At 37.2% G+C, this 15,621-nt stretch overlaps 1 protein-coding gene across 1 annotated transcript; it reads left to right on the top strand.

The window, feature by feature from the left end:
• The first annotated feature begins 1,505 nt into the window (after positions 1-1,505).
• fastk (Fas-activated serine/threonine kinase) lies at positions 1,506-15,541 on the top strand. Its single transcript, XM_079875542.1, has 10 exons — positions 1,506-2,137; positions 4,511-5,330; positions 8,406-8,879; positions 9,817-9,965; positions 10,125-10,341; positions 11,274-11,433; positions 11,520-11,611; positions 12,493-13,162; positions 13,261-13,375; positions 13,822-15,541. The coding sequence occupies exons 2-10, from the start codon at positions 4,553-4,555 to the stop codon at positions 13,906-13,908; spliced, it is 2,742 nt and encodes a 913-aa protein (XP_079731668.1). The 5' UTR covers positions 1,506-2,137; positions 4,511-4,552; the 3' UTR covers positions 13,909-15,541.
• Positions 15,542-15,621: the final 80 nt, after the last annotated feature.

Raw genomic sequence — 15,621 nt, 5'->3', positions numbered from 1 at the left:
TAAATTTTTTGGGTGAGTAACTACATTTTGCAGACATGCAATAGAGTTCTGATGCTCCAGCAAACATTTGTGACAATTGAGATTACAGTTTAGAGAATGTTAAAACTGTTTCAAAAAAGGGGCCAAAGCAATTGAGAAAAACTGTAAATAACTATAAGTAACCATTTATAATATCATTTAACCACTTATAACCCTTTTACACAAGTAACAAGAACGATTCAAGTCCACTGGCCGTCAAAATAATTCTTATTAAGTTTAAAATAGTGAAATATTAAGAGATAACAAAAATAATACCAGTGAATAATGTCATATCTGACAAAAGGTTCATAGATGGATGGATGGATAGATAGATGGATGGATGGATGGATGGATGGATGGATGGATGGATGGATGGATGGATGGATGGATGGATGGATGGATGGATGGATGGATGGATGGATGGATGGATGGATAGATAGATAGATAGATAGATAGATAGATAGATAGATAGATAGATAGATAGATAGATAGATAGATTTGCAGATAGCATTGATACTTCAGCTGTCTAGTTTCGTTTCCCCTTTTTTATACACAGTCATGCAAAAAATGTAGGAGTCTATTTTGATCCTCTTCTCCTATTTGACAAGCATGTAAATGCAGTTGTAAAGAACAGCTTCTTTCAACTCAGATCTGTAGCAAAAGTAAAACACTTTCTTTCTAGTAAAGACCTTGAAATTGTGATTCATGCACATTTCCTCTTGACTTGATTACTGTAACTCTCTGTATGTTGGCCTACCTCAATCTACACTGGCTCGGTTGGTGGTTCAAAATTCAGCAGCCAGATTGTTAACAGGAACTAAGAAAAGCGATATCTCCCCTGTCCTTGTCTCATTGCATTAGTTACCTATAAAATTTAGAGTCGACTTTAAGATTCCTCTTTTTGCATACAAGGCACTGCACAATTCGGCCCCGAATTGTGATCTTATTAAGCCAAACACAGCCTCTAGATCACTGATCACTGTTCATTTTGTGAACAGAACTGTCACTCGTTCATAAATCAAAAGGTGATTGAGCTTTCTCTGTAGTCTCCCCAAAGCTTTGGAACAGTCTACCTTTGAACATCAAGACCTCTCCATCACTGGATGCTTTTAAAACCAGTTTAAAGACTGTCTAGCGTTTTACTCTCTAGTGTAGTGTATGTATTTTGAATAGCTGGTGTTCTACATTATGTGTGTATGTATTGTATACATTTTGATTGATTTTGATACTTGATTTTTATCTCCATTTCTGTCTCTTTTTTTCTTTTCTCTCTTAAATTACATAGATAGATAGATAGATAGATAGATAGATAGATAGATAGATAGATAGATAGATAGATAGAAACAAAAAAGAAAGAAAGATAGAAAAGCCTATCGAGACTTTAATTGGATGATAAAACAAATTATGATATAACGCAGAAAAAACTAATATTATGGAAGGAAAAACTGTCCGTCTGACAAACACGTGTTTCCGGACTGTCTCTGTTGACTTCCTGTAACATGGCGAACACCGGGGCGGCGGACGACCACTGGCGGAGTGCAAGGGGAGTGTAGCGGAAGACTGGGCACCCCGAGGTTACCAGGCCCTGACAGACGAGTCCGCCGCGGCGACATGAGATTATGAGTCTGTATCGAGATCATACAGAGAAATAGTTCCGATCAGGCAGCTTTACCTTCACCTACACTGATAATCACTGACTTTAGCTGCTGGGGAAGGAGGCGTGCATGTTGATCAAGCCATGTCCTACCGGATCGTACCAGATTCACGCTCTGTATTTTTAGCCATATTTTAGTACAACTCTCAGTGTTTCGCGACACGGAGCAAAACAACTGCAGCTTCAACACGCAGATACTGTGATATCATCGGTGTAGCAGCTCGTTAGCAGCGCCAGCTCTGCTCTTCTTCCGGGGCCTCAGCAGATGCTCCATACATCCAGCTTTTACAACATGTCAGTCCCCTTAAAACGTTTATTTAAGACACATTTTTGAATCCACACCGCTGTGCAACACAGTCAACCGTCGAATCGGCAATAATCTTGCCAATGCCACCGACTCCTGCGGGCAAAATCCTCCTCCTGACCCTTCACATCCATCCACGCGCCATCCTCTGAGATAAACATGTAAGCCTGCTTTTAACCATCACGCGAGGTCGTATGGCAGCAATTGTAACGTTTAATCTGTTTTATAGTGGTGTATTTTTCAAGACAAATCAAGCTTTTCTGACACGAAACTATTAACAAGCGACAAAGGGAATGCTAGAAGTTTAGGTCAAACATCTTGTCATTATTTACTCATCGTCTTGTTCCATAACAGAATTACTTTTTTTTAAAATCTTCGGTGGCACAGAAGATAGAGAATGAGAGCTGTCAAGCTCCATAAAAAAAAAAAAAAAAAGCATAATTAAATTAGTTCATATAACTATATTGCAAGTCTGTAACCATTATTCTAGTCTTCAGTGTCAAATGATCCTTTAGAAATCATTCTAATATGGTGCTCAAGAAACATTTCTTATTATTAACCTCTTAAGTGTCACCGGCCCACCGGTGGGCCCAAAATCATTACATATTTAAAACAGTAATATCCTATAATAAACATAAACTAATCTTGACAAACTATATATCATTTGAAAGCTTACAAACTCTAGTTTTCATATTTGGTGAATGATTTCCAAAATAAATTAGAGAGGAGCTGTAATTTATCAATTTGCAACAAGAATATTTTCATATTCCTAAGGCGTGTTCAGACCTTTATTTTGAAATAGCAATGAACATGAAAAATCATGAAAGAATGGATGAAACCTCAGTTTGTTTTCATGCCAAGAGTTCAAAAGATATCATCCATTCAATTATTTTAGAAAAAAATATATTAATATGTTTTTAATAACGCATATGGAAATGGAGGCGCCCTTATATGGGCAGTAATGGAGTCTGGTTGTCACCTAGTGAAAATGTTTGGTACTGCGCCCAAACAAAATATCACTGAAAGCTCATTTTTTGAGATATCAACCTAAAATTTGAAACACAACTTATTCAGATTTTTGGCTTTGATTTTCTAGCAGTTTTAGAGTCGGCCAGGTTTTAAAAATATATATTTTATATAAAATATGAATAATTAATTTTTTTACATTGTACATTTTCATAAACACAAACTTATATAACTTTTTTTTTTGTTTCACTTTCTTAATTTATTTCACTTCAACAAAAATCTGCCAAATGTCTTCTTTAAAACAAGACCAATTTTACATCTATATTCCAAAGCATTCTTTAATTACAACCATTTAAAGTCGAAATGTGAATTTTCATGTATATTTAAAAAAAGGGGGGTGACACTTAAAGGGTTAATGTTGAAAACAATTATGTTGTTGTTTTTATTTTGTGAACCATGATACATTATTTCGATTTAAAAAAGCATAATTAAAGTGGTTCATATGTCTATTTTCTAATTCCTGTCTCTTTAAAGGAGACAAATGCTGTGGAAATGGCATATCATAGTGACTAGTCCAACCATTGAACACCAACATGAGGCAATGACAGCAGAGGCATTTAATGTCAATCTCTGTTTACAGCAGTTGAACTCAATAAAATATTCAATATCCAATTTTTGCATTAGTGCTTGTCTGATATGCATTTTTCAGTGCTTTAGTATATTTGGTCCCTCTGATCCTGAATATGTGATTACACAACCGTTAAAACTGTTGAAAGGTTTGGGGTTGATAAGGCTTTTTAAAGATGATGTTGAACCCCTACTGGAGTCTCTTATGCTCACCAATGCTGCATATTGTTACAATTTAAAATAACTGTTTTCTATATTAATGTATTTAATGTCTTTAGTGTCATTTGATCCTTCAGAAATCATTTTAATAGGCTGATTTGGTGCTCAAGTAACGTTTCTTCTTCTTATTAATCTAAAGACTAAGCTACATTTATTAATCTTAACTAAAGTTCCATATAACAGTTTTTTACTTGAGTGAGAATTTTTTTGTAACATTACAAATGTCTTTACTACCTTTACTATAAATTGAATGCATCCTTGCTGAATGAAAGTATTCATTTCTTTCTTTTTTTAAATAACCTTACTGACCCCAAGCTTTGGTATACATCCAAGTCTAGATGCACATTTTATCTGTTTTTAAAGTTTTGTATCTGGATCAACCTCATTAATTAACCTCAATAATTGTATTGTTGTGTAATGAAAATTCATAAACGTATATCTTAATTAATAAATGAGGTCTGATTCAGATGTGAGGATGGGATATCCTCTCCTCCTCTCAGCCGCTGAAGGAAAGGGAACATCAGTCTGACAATTCTCAAGTTACCTTCTATTTCTGGAGCTGCTCCTGCCTGCTTCATTGGTGTGGAGATGAGTTAGCATAAGTGCTGAACCATAATTTAGCATTTCACTGTGGTTCAGCACTAAATTCTGCTGTATACAGATTGAAAAAATCATTTGGACTATGAAATGTACTTAATAAAGGATGTGCTTTCTATTTGCAGGAGTGTTCTCTTGAACTTCACATTTGGACCACCCAATATACCATGCTGGGGCTGCCTGGTCGCTTTGGCCTTTTAACCTGCAGGAGATTCTCCTCACCCCACCAGCCTTCTCGCCTACTGAGTCTAGGTGCTCTTACTAGTATGTACACCACACGCATGTACAGCGGTGGTGGGGGCAAGCCAGGTCGGCGCATCAGCCTGATGGGAGGAGGGCCGCCCATGCTGGAGAACCACCATCATCCACTCCCTCCACATCACCCTCATGTCCATCATCCTCAGAGCTACCCACCCGTCTATCAAGCCCGTCTAGATGCCCACCGGCCCCATTACCAGACCCACCAGCACTACCACACGCACCCTCAAGTCGCCCCCCTTCCCCCTCCGCACTATCAGCCTCATGCACATTTGCACCATGGCAAGAAGAAGACCTGGAACTTCATCCATGAGAAGATGAGCTACGACACCTTCTTCACCATGAAGCGACTGATCGATCGCTCGCGCACCGTGGATGAAGTCCTCCGCTGGGTCACGCAGAATCCAGGCAAGATCTCGCACAATCATTACCCCATTGCCCTACAGAAGATCGGTCAGCTCCTGGTACTGCAGCAGGCTGGAGGTCAGGCGGGTGGCGGCGGCAGTGGTGGAGGAGTGGGCGAAGTAGCCTTGCCAGCGACCTCTGTTGGAGGTTCAGGGGAGAACGCTATACGACACATTCTGGATAATCAGGACTTTCAGACTCTCTGTGATGCCATTGTCAGTGACTGCTCCAAGTTCGACAACTTCAGCATTGTTAACTGCCTTTATGCTGTAGCTGCTCTTGGTGAGTTCTTCACTTTCAGTTCAATGACAATGTAGTCAGATTACATCAACGGGAACTTTTAGCATATGTTTTTTTGCATATTTTATATTTATTGCATATTTATATTTATAAAATTATAAATGTATTATATTACAATATTATAAATCATATTTATATTTATATTGCATATTTGTTTATTAATTAAAAACGCACATTTTTGACATTGTCCATGTGACCTCAATCCTTAAAAGGTCAGATTTACAGGGCTTGAAATATCAGTGACTTTCTACAATTTTATCAGTTTTCATGACAAATCATGGAGCTTTCTATAATAAATATTATGTTTTAGTTAAAAAGTGGCTATGCTCAGTGCAAAAATGTATATTTTTCAATTGAAAAATATTTTTAACAAATTAAATGAGTTGTTATAAAATATTAGGAAAGTATGTTGTATAATAATCATTCAAGAAAAGAAAAAAATGAAAAGCCTGTACACAATATACACTCAAAAAATATATTTAAGAGAAAAGAAGGTGCAAAAAGTGCTTAGTGCAAACACAAAATACAATTACTGTGCCAGCTCAAGTGTAAGCTGTTATTAAGCAAAAGTACATGGAAATACTAAGTACATTATTTACAAATTTGAAAAATGTTTTTTTTTTAATGTTTAACATAACAAAACAATAGAACAGTGACCACAGATCACAGTACATTCCAACATAATCCATAGATACATGCATCATCAACAAACAACAACAAAAAATAGGTTCATGTTGACCTGCCAAGGTTTTGCAAAAAGATATGTGAAATCCTGGGACCTATATACTTAAAAAAAGGGGTCCATGTCTAATAAAATGTATCCATTTTCCCTTTTGACCAATAAGTAATATTTTACAGTGACAGAAAATCAAATATCACTTTATGCCACTCCGACACTGTTGGCGGTTTATCAGAGGTCCATTTAAGAAAAATGCTCTTACACATTACTGGTGTGCATCTTGAGACAAAACAATGGCACTGATATATTATAAGATATGTCAGTGCAGGATACGTTCCGTTAAAACAGCTCAAATATGCATTTAGGCTGGGCCTAGGCTTAAGCATTGTCTGTGAAACTGGCGGTTAATCTCTTACAAATCTGTACCCAATAGACCTTATGTAGCCCTGCCCTTTTTCAGCGCTGCACGCGTTGTCTTTTGACTTCCGATCTGTATTTTTACAGCGATTTTGCGTGTTTATGAATGAACGGCTCGTTTTGAAATCTTACCGGTCGACTGACATTTGTTAAGTCATCTGCTTTAAACATTACAGTCCTCATGATAACTTTCGTTAACTTTACATTAAGTAAATCCACTTCAAAAGCTAATTACTCCTGGACAGCAATGCCATAGAAATATACAGAGCAACCGCAAAAACGGAAGTTAAAAGACAATATTCTAAAGATGGCGGCCCCTCGTTTCTCTGGCGCATAAGGTTTATAGGCTTTAATATGTATGCATTTCCAAGTGTTTGAATGATAGCAACACCTCTTTTTATCAAACAGATCCTTTATAGTGGTTATTACCAACGTCTCTCTACAACGTGAAACCATTATTCATTATTCCAGGCTGAAAATCAAAATGTCCCTGTATTGGAGTAATAGGCGACAGAGTTTTGGCTTTTCCTTCCCAACTCCTGATTAACTTCAGTTTATATGTTTAAAATGGTAAACCATTGCCTTAGTTGAGTGATTCAATGTCCAACCAAACTGAATCTGGATCATCTTCACCCATTCAAAAATATACCGCAACTGTGATATCCGGAATCGCAAGACATCCTTTATTTCTGGGAAGTTGCATCTTAGTCAGTTTCAGTCTTTTTTTTTCTTTCAGTCTTTTCCTTTTTTCTTTACTATCGGTTCCCAATAAAAGAGCTGAACCAGCCATTAATACGTTTATTTATAGTGCAGTTTAGAAGAATTGGGATCATGTGAAATAAGTTGAAGAAACGAGACAAGTCTATCATCTTGATCAAAGCAATCCTTCCTAACCTTGACTATAGCAGGAGAGTGCATCTATCCGAATCCTCATGCATAGTCCTATACATTTGCTGTAATTTTATATCCTGAAACTTGAAAAATATACTAAACTGTTCAATAATTTCCATAATCACTGGAATAGACTTCTCCGGTTGAGTAACAAACAAAAGGATGTCATCTGCATACAAAGCTATTTTATGTAGTCCTTTATACAAGTATTCAGTGTAAAATTTTGTTAATTAGAATACACTCCCCTATAATTTGAAGTAAAAGATGCAAAAAATACATGGCACAACACAGTCTCTCTGGAGCTTCATCTTGAAGCAGAGCTTTATCAACCTTTTCATTCTTCAAAAAGGAAATCACTTTTTTCCCTCTTAATGGGATCATTATGCATGCCCCGTACATTCCACCATCAAATCTTTAACGTTGATTGGTCCATTGCTGTAGAAACATTTCTTTGTTTCATTTTCAAATTGTTTTATGTCAGCTGAAAAATATTTAATTTAAATTATTTAAATAAATTATGAAATATTTGAAAAAGCAATAATAAATATTTATTTAAAGAAAAGAAAAAAAATCGGTAACACTTTATTTTAGTGTCTTTGTTACATGTTACATGTACTAACCATAGTAATAACAGTAAATTATGGATAATTACATGCAATTAACCTTCAACCAAATCCTAATCCTACCCTAACCCTAGAGTAAGTACATGTAGTTGCTTAATATTACTCAGTACTTAAATATATAATTACACTGTAACAATGACACCTTAAAATAAAGTGTAACCAAAAAATCTTTAAGAATATTTATTAAAAGGGAAAAAAGTGCTCAGTTCCAGCGCAAAATGTTTCCCGTGCCAGCTAAAGTGTATGCTGTTATTTAAGCAAATGTGCTTAGAAAATTGTTTTAAAGTAGAAAAATGTTGTTTAAATTAGTTTTAGGTGAAATACAGCATCTGACGCTCCTGTCACTGCTTGATGTGTCATTCAGCCACCGAGTTACAATTTATATTTTGTATATCTATAGTTTCTAAAACTTGACTTTTAATCGTATGTGCTCTCCATCTCATTTAGGGCTGCCCAGTGACTCTCAGATTGTGCAGGTGCTGGAGGAAGAGTCCCAGGCGCGTCTGTCCCAGTTCAACCAAAAGGACATCTCCATGGTTTTCAGCAGCAGCATGAAGCTGCATCCGTCCAGCCAGCATCCGTTGATTGAGTCGTGTCTCGCCGGGCTAGAGAAGAACATCGAGCGGGAACGCCACCCCCAGACGCTCTTCCTCCTGCTCTCCTACTACCGCACTAAATGGAGAGCGCTGCGGGCGGCGGACGGAGCCTCCCCGGAGCTGCTGGTGGTGAACCGGAAGATCCTGCGGCTGGTGAAGCACACGCTGGCCAGCGTTAGCAGCGTCAGGGACCATGAGATGGCTCTGCTGGATGAGATGCTGTCAGCATGTGCCAGGGAGGCTAGCAACAAGAGCCTTGAGCTTATCTTCAGCTCTCACCTCTTCTACCAGAACAGGCAGGAGAAGTTTGTGAGCAGTCTTGCAGGTGAGTTAATGACACATTTGTCTTCATAAGGTTAGCCTGTAATACACTTACTTCACTTAAGTAATTCTCTCTGAGCCCTGTAATTTATATATACGCTACCTTTCAAAAGGTCAGGGTCGGTTTTTGAAAGAGTTTCTTAACTCGCCAACCATGCTTTTATTTGATCAAAAAATACAGTAAAAACAGTAATATTGTGAAATATTATTACAATTCAAAATAACTGTCAAAAAGCGGTTATAAAATGTTAAAAATCTGTTATAAAATTGAATTTATTCCTAAAATGGCAAGGCTGAATTTTTTATGCATTCTTCCTGAATAAGAGTATTCATTTCTTTAAAGAAATACAGTGTGGTTGTGTTAGTGTGTATCTATCTATCTATCTATCTATCTGTCCGTCCATCCGTCCGTCCATCCATCTCACACACATATATATATATATATGCATGTGTGTGTGTATAAAGCATATTTTCATATAATATATATATTTGTATAAAGCATATTTTCATATAATATATATATATATATATATATATATTTCATGTATTATATCAGTATATTTTTCAGCATATTTCTGAAATGTTTTCTATGTATTTCATATATTACATGAGCATTTTTTTAAAGCATAATAGGTGTGTGATGTGTGAAAAGTGAAGTATTTAAAAAATCCATCATAAAATGCTTTTAGAAGCCAAAAGATACACTGTCGTGGTAAACAACATTTTCTGTAATAATTCAGAAATTTCTGTTAATAATCTTTTATTACTTAAAATTTGTAATTGTGTCCAAGGTGAAATCTAATGGTGATCTTCCAGCAGGGGCCAAACATTGACCGCTTGATATTTATAATGCTAAAAATGTTTGCTAAAATTATGCTAAAAATGTATTGTTGCCAAGAACTGAATGAGGCTAACGTTAAATCCTTTTTTTGTCTTCTTAGAGGAGTTGCCTAAAAAGGTTGATAGCATCACGCCTTACACCATGGCCCTCATTGCCAAGTACATCGCTCGCCATCGTCTCAGAGAAACACGCTTGCTAGACACTATCGCTGACTTCTTGGTCAAGAAGGGTGAATACCTGGACAGCAAGGTTAGGCAAATTGACTGGTTTCAGTACTAAAGGGTTGTTTATGTATTTAATAAATAATAAAATAAACTAATAACTGGCTTCCTTTTCTGTGTTATGTAATTGTGTTGAAACCAGTGTATTGTATTTAAGATTTCCTCTTTCAATGTTTCCTCTGTCTAGGTGATCCAGAAGCTTGTTTTCCCATTCAGTCGTATGAGTTATCGGCCAGCTAATGAGGCTCAGTTTTTTTCCAAGCTGGAGATGGTGCTTGAACTAAAGGCTCTGAGCTCTCCACTGGCAACTGTAAACATCCTCATGTCCTTGTTCCAGCTGGGACATTTTCCTGGGCTTGTTCTTCACCGTGTCTTTTCTCCATCGTTCATAAGCAATGTCACCAGTGAGTTGGAGTTTGTCATTACTGAATGCGTGTTTTGAAAGCAACCTAACTGGCATGTTTGTTGAGTGAGTGTCTAAGAAGACCAGCACTTCTCTCTTGAGAAGATAAAATAGCCAGTCCTTATGTACTCAGATAGTTAATGGCTTCATGTTTGTTTTTTAATGTTTAATGTTTTATTTATAATATCCTAGCCACCCATAAGTAAACACTGAAATTGCTTTGGAGCAGGAAACACTCATACAAACACATCATAGGGAACATATATCAATGGTGACCTCTGCTGGTGGATTTATTTCTTTAAAAACATTAAAAATGAATTCCTCAAAGGATAAAGAAATGTCTAGAAATCTAGACTAAATGTCTGGAAATTAAAATTCTGTGCAATTCAATTTCATATGAAAATAAAGAACATTCTAAAATTATTTTTTGTCTTTGTAAAGTAAGGAAAAAAAGTAATTTAATTTATAATTTGTAAAGCTTTTATGCATCATGGCAGTATTTGCTGCACTGAATTTAATTGATACACTACTATTCAAAAGTTTAAAAGAACTTATTTTTTGTTTTAATATATTTTAAAATGTAATTTTAAACTCTCTCCAGTCTTCAGTGTCACATGATCCTTCAAAAATCATTCTAATATGCTGATTGGGTGCTCAAGAAACATTTATTATTATTATGTGAAAACATTTGTGCTGCTTTTTGTGGAAACCCTGAATTTTTTTGTTTTTCATGATTCTTTGATTAATAGGAATTATTAATAATTATTAATAGGAATTCATTATTATTTGATTAATATCAATTGCTTTTTTTTTTATTGTTGTGGTTAGTGAAATATCACCCAGACATGTTTTTGGCTGGATTGTCGAGTGGAGAAGACAGTTATTTCTTTCCCCTTTGCAGTAAAGTTTGATCTTAATTCTTTTTCCATGTAGACAGCCCATACGCCCTGATCGTACGTCGGTACCTTTCACTACTGGATGCAGCCGTAGAGCTGGAATACAGGGACTACACTGGACCTCGCCTTCAGGACACCCACAAAGTGCTCATGTTTGACCATGCTTTAACTGCAGACGAGGTGAACCGCAAATACAGGTAAGTGACTTTAGAAGTCTGCCAGTATCCTGAAATAGAGAAGTGGCACAAATTTGTCCAGGTAACAGTGAGTATTTGTGTTTCAGTTATAAAGGTCTGGTCGCAGAGGCACTCCGGCAGCTTGTTGGCGAGCACGGCTACAAACAAGATGAAGTTCTCGCACCAGGATATTACACGGGTGATTTTCTTTTTGCAATCCAGACATTTGTTGGGTTTTGACGAATTTATTTAGTTCCTCTTTTGCCTCTTTAGTGGCTTTCGCACTGAAGGAACCTTTTCATAGTTCCTAGAACTATTGGCGTAAGTATCCGCTTTTTGGCGTGTTCACACTGCAGGAATTGGGAACGATTTTAGTTCTAGGAACGCCTTTGGGGGAACTAACTTAGCTCCTACTTCAGAGTAACCCAGCACAATAGGAACTACCAGTGATGTAAGTGTACGCTGATTGCCAGAACGCACCAAACACTAGCACCTGCCATTTAAAAAAAATCTATGTACACAGTCACACACAGTTTATAGCCTATATATTTACTCCACAAACTTAGTCTGTGAACATGGAAAACTGTGATAGATGGACCTCTCAACCTTTACTCTAAGGAGAAAATCCAACGTGACTTTGAGGGGACCAAGCCAAACATGATTATGTATTTCTGCTCAGCTAGCGACATTGGGCGAGAGGTACTGTTTACTTTCTTTGTATAATAGTTCTATCTAATAACGTATCAGACAGGACTGTTGTAAACTAATGAAGATGGAGATTGGGAGTGCTGTGTGCTCAGGCTCTGGTGTTCTCAGTGCCGTCAAAATAAAAGTCACAACTACATCACTTCAGAGTCCTAGTGGCGGTGCGAATGCAACCAGGAAAATGGCCCTAGATCATTTCAATCTTGAGGAACTGCCCTGGTGGCTAGTTCCTCTAACTAAGTTCCTATAACTACCCAGTGCAAAAGCCCCTTTTGTCCATCTGCTAAATGCATAAATGTAAATTTGTGCCACAAACCTCAAATTCTATGAGTGCATTTTCATATGAAATTGATGTGCAGTTTTCTCTTACAACAGATTTCCTGCTGTGGATCGACAGCACAGGCCGCGTCCTCCCCATCAGAACGGGCACACCAGCAGCATTATTAGCCGCAGGTTCAACCCCGTGTGTAGTATTGAACCTTAAATCTCCAGATGGGTCCGGCTCTGTCGCGGCCCTCACTACCGACTTCCATAAGTTCTCTCCCTTTGCCCCGTCACTGGAGGAAGGGGCTGACAAACGAGCCGGAGAGGAGTCTGCCTTCCTCTCCGCTCACATGCGTCCTCCAGCAGCAGCAGCAGGATCTCAGAGGGTCGGCCCTAATGGATCGGTCTCGCTGGACTACAACCCATATTACACCTCTTCAGATTATTACTCGACTCTAGCCAAGGAACACTCTCTGGAGAGCCAGGACAGCTCCACCCTCAGTAGCCCCTCAGACTGCCTGACCCAGACAGGACCCTCCGTTCCAGGGACGGTTGCACCCCAAGACTCCCTGTTCCAGTTCTCCATTGGAAAAATCCTGGAGGACGAGGGGGGTGCTGCGTCAGGAGCGAACCCGGTGCCGGACTGTGAGATCACTACGTTTTACGAAAGTGTGTCGTACCCAGAGGGTGGCGAGAGTGATGTAGTGGCCGGTTCTCCACTGCAGCTTCACAACCCTGACAACCCTGAAGCTGACCGGACCACAGGAGAGCAGGTGAAGAGGTCAGTCCTTCCTGAATCATTCAAACTGTGTGTCATCTGGGCTTGAATGTCTTGCTCATCATCTTTAACACATTCTTTCTGTCCTTCCTCATGTGCAGGGTTATTATGTCTGTAAATGATAAATGGCATTATTGCCATAATTCTGACGTGCTGGTGGGATCCAGGGCCATGAGAGATCGTCACCTGCACTTACTGGGCTACGTTATACTACAGGTGAACACTGAACAATTTAGATTTATTCTGTTATTAATTACTCTTTCAGGCTTAAGAGATCATTTTGTGTTATGCTGTCTAGTTTATTTAAAACAGTAGAGATTCATTTAAATTATATATATATATATATATATATATATATATAGTTAGTTATGGGGAATATAAAAAATCTGTAATCAAAATCTAATTATCTAATTTCCTGTATAAAAATAAAATAATATACTAAAATCAACACTTGGAGTAAAAGTCAACACATGTACATTAAAATACATTTGAAGACTGCAGTTATTCTAAAAAAAAAAGTCTGTTTGAATGGGGAAAATATCAGTAAAATTCTTTTTAAAGAAATGAATAGTTCTATTCAGCAAGGAAGCATTAAATGAATTAAATAAAACTAATGCATGCAGAAATTCTCGGTGTCTTATTTAACTCTTATTTTATCGTAGTTGCCCTATCTGGAGTTGGAGAAGCTGAATGGGATTGAGGAAGTGAAGCAGTACCTACACAAAAAGCTCCTGGAGGTTCTTTTATGACGACATAAATGAAGCGAGTGTGTGTTCATGTGCTTCAGTGAGCATGTGCGACTTCTGCATTTTCAAGAGGTTTTGTTGTTTTCAGAAAGACTATGGTGTATGTATGTGTCTGTGTGTGTGTGTGTGTGTGTGTGTGTGTGTGTGAGCATCCGTATGTGCGTTTGTACTCACAGGATGTGAAGAGTCCTTGTTTTCAGGACAAAACATCAGTTGACACAAGGAATCTGGGTGGGTGTTATTGTCATTCTTTAATTATTCAGAGGTCTCCTCTGGGCAAAAATCAAAAAGGTTAATGTAGTAAGTCTAACTGTGCCTGGAAAACAGCTTATTCAACGTCATAAAGCATACAGTACTTCCCTCAGTGGGTGATCAAGGACCATTTCATTCTCAATGAACAGTATATTCAGCAACACTTCTGAAATGTTTTATATTTTGTCCAGAGTGAGTGTTTTTGGTATATATTCGGGGGTGAGAGGAGCGGGTGGTTTATTATATGTTCCCCAGCATTTTATTTTTGTTTTTGATGGTGTTCCCACATCCACTTTCATGTCCTCACTGTTATTTTGGTGTGTTTAGGTGCAGGCTTGGGAGTAGGCAATAATTTTGTCTTTTGGGGCAAGGATGAGGAGCATAATATATTTTATGGATGCGGACACAAGTGTGCAGAGGTCTGGTGATGAGCCACAGATATTTGTATTTCAGATGCTGCCACCACAGCCACTGCTGCTCTTTGGTTTTAAACCTAAAATAATTGAGGGTTTGGGGAAAAATATGGACATATATATCAAGAAATAAGTGGAGATGTTGATTGAAAGTCTTATGATGTGAACTGTATGGAGTTAGAGAATAGAAATGTTGGAATGTACAAGAATTATTATATGGAGGAATGGGTTATGTTTATATATTTTATTTTCTCAAAATAAATGATGCTTTGGTATCACGTGAGGGGAAAAGCAATGCACAAAGTTGACTGCAGGATAGTTATTAAATAATGTTTTCATCTCCCATGTGGAGAATGTTGCATTTTTAGATTGTGCCTTTAGCGTATGGATCTGTCCTCAAAATAATCTTCAGATAAATTCTAAAGAAAACGTTTAATGAAAGTCTTATGAATAGACAAGTAAAATTTAGCAGCAATTAAAAAATGTATGTTAATTTAATCATTAAAAAGAATGTAATACATGGAATCTTGTTGGATTTGTCACATGATTTTATTTTTTTTTATCACCGTGACAGGCAACAATCAAGTGTAATATTTAAGTATTATCATAATCTATTTTACTAAGTACAAAATAAATTTTGCATAGTTTGTTTTAACTAAAGCCATGAAGGTTTGTTAAATCAAGGCATTGCTTGCCTCTACATGAATATGAAACGTATAAAGATCTAAAAGTCAGATCTTATTAATATGGAAGATGTAGTTTGTGCGAGTCAACCATGTACCACTTTATCTGTGTGCATTTGCTTTGCTCTTTATTTAGAGGGAAAGATAATTTATTATGGGAAGTGAATGTAAGTGGACTGTGTGAGTGAATGTCTGTGTGTCAGGTAGCAGGTGGGGAAATGGATCGAAATGTCTGTTTATATATACATATTAAAATGTCTATATAAAAAAGATTATTAAAAATGAAAAAGCAGATAACTTTGTCTTGAATTTTTCTTTTTTTCAAACTAGGAAGAAATCATTTTAAGTTATCCCCTGCTTATATCTAG

The sequence above is a fragment of the Squalius cephalus genome (genome assembly GCF_949319135.1).
Source record: "Squalius cephalus genome assembly, chromosome: 7".
Classification (NCBI taxonomy): Eukaryota; Metazoa; Chordata; class Actinopteri; order Cypriniformes; family Leuciscidae; genus Squalius; species Squalius cephalus.
The sequence above is the reverse complement of the archived record's forward strand: the minus strand, read 5'-3'. Positions and strand labels throughout refer to the sequence as shown.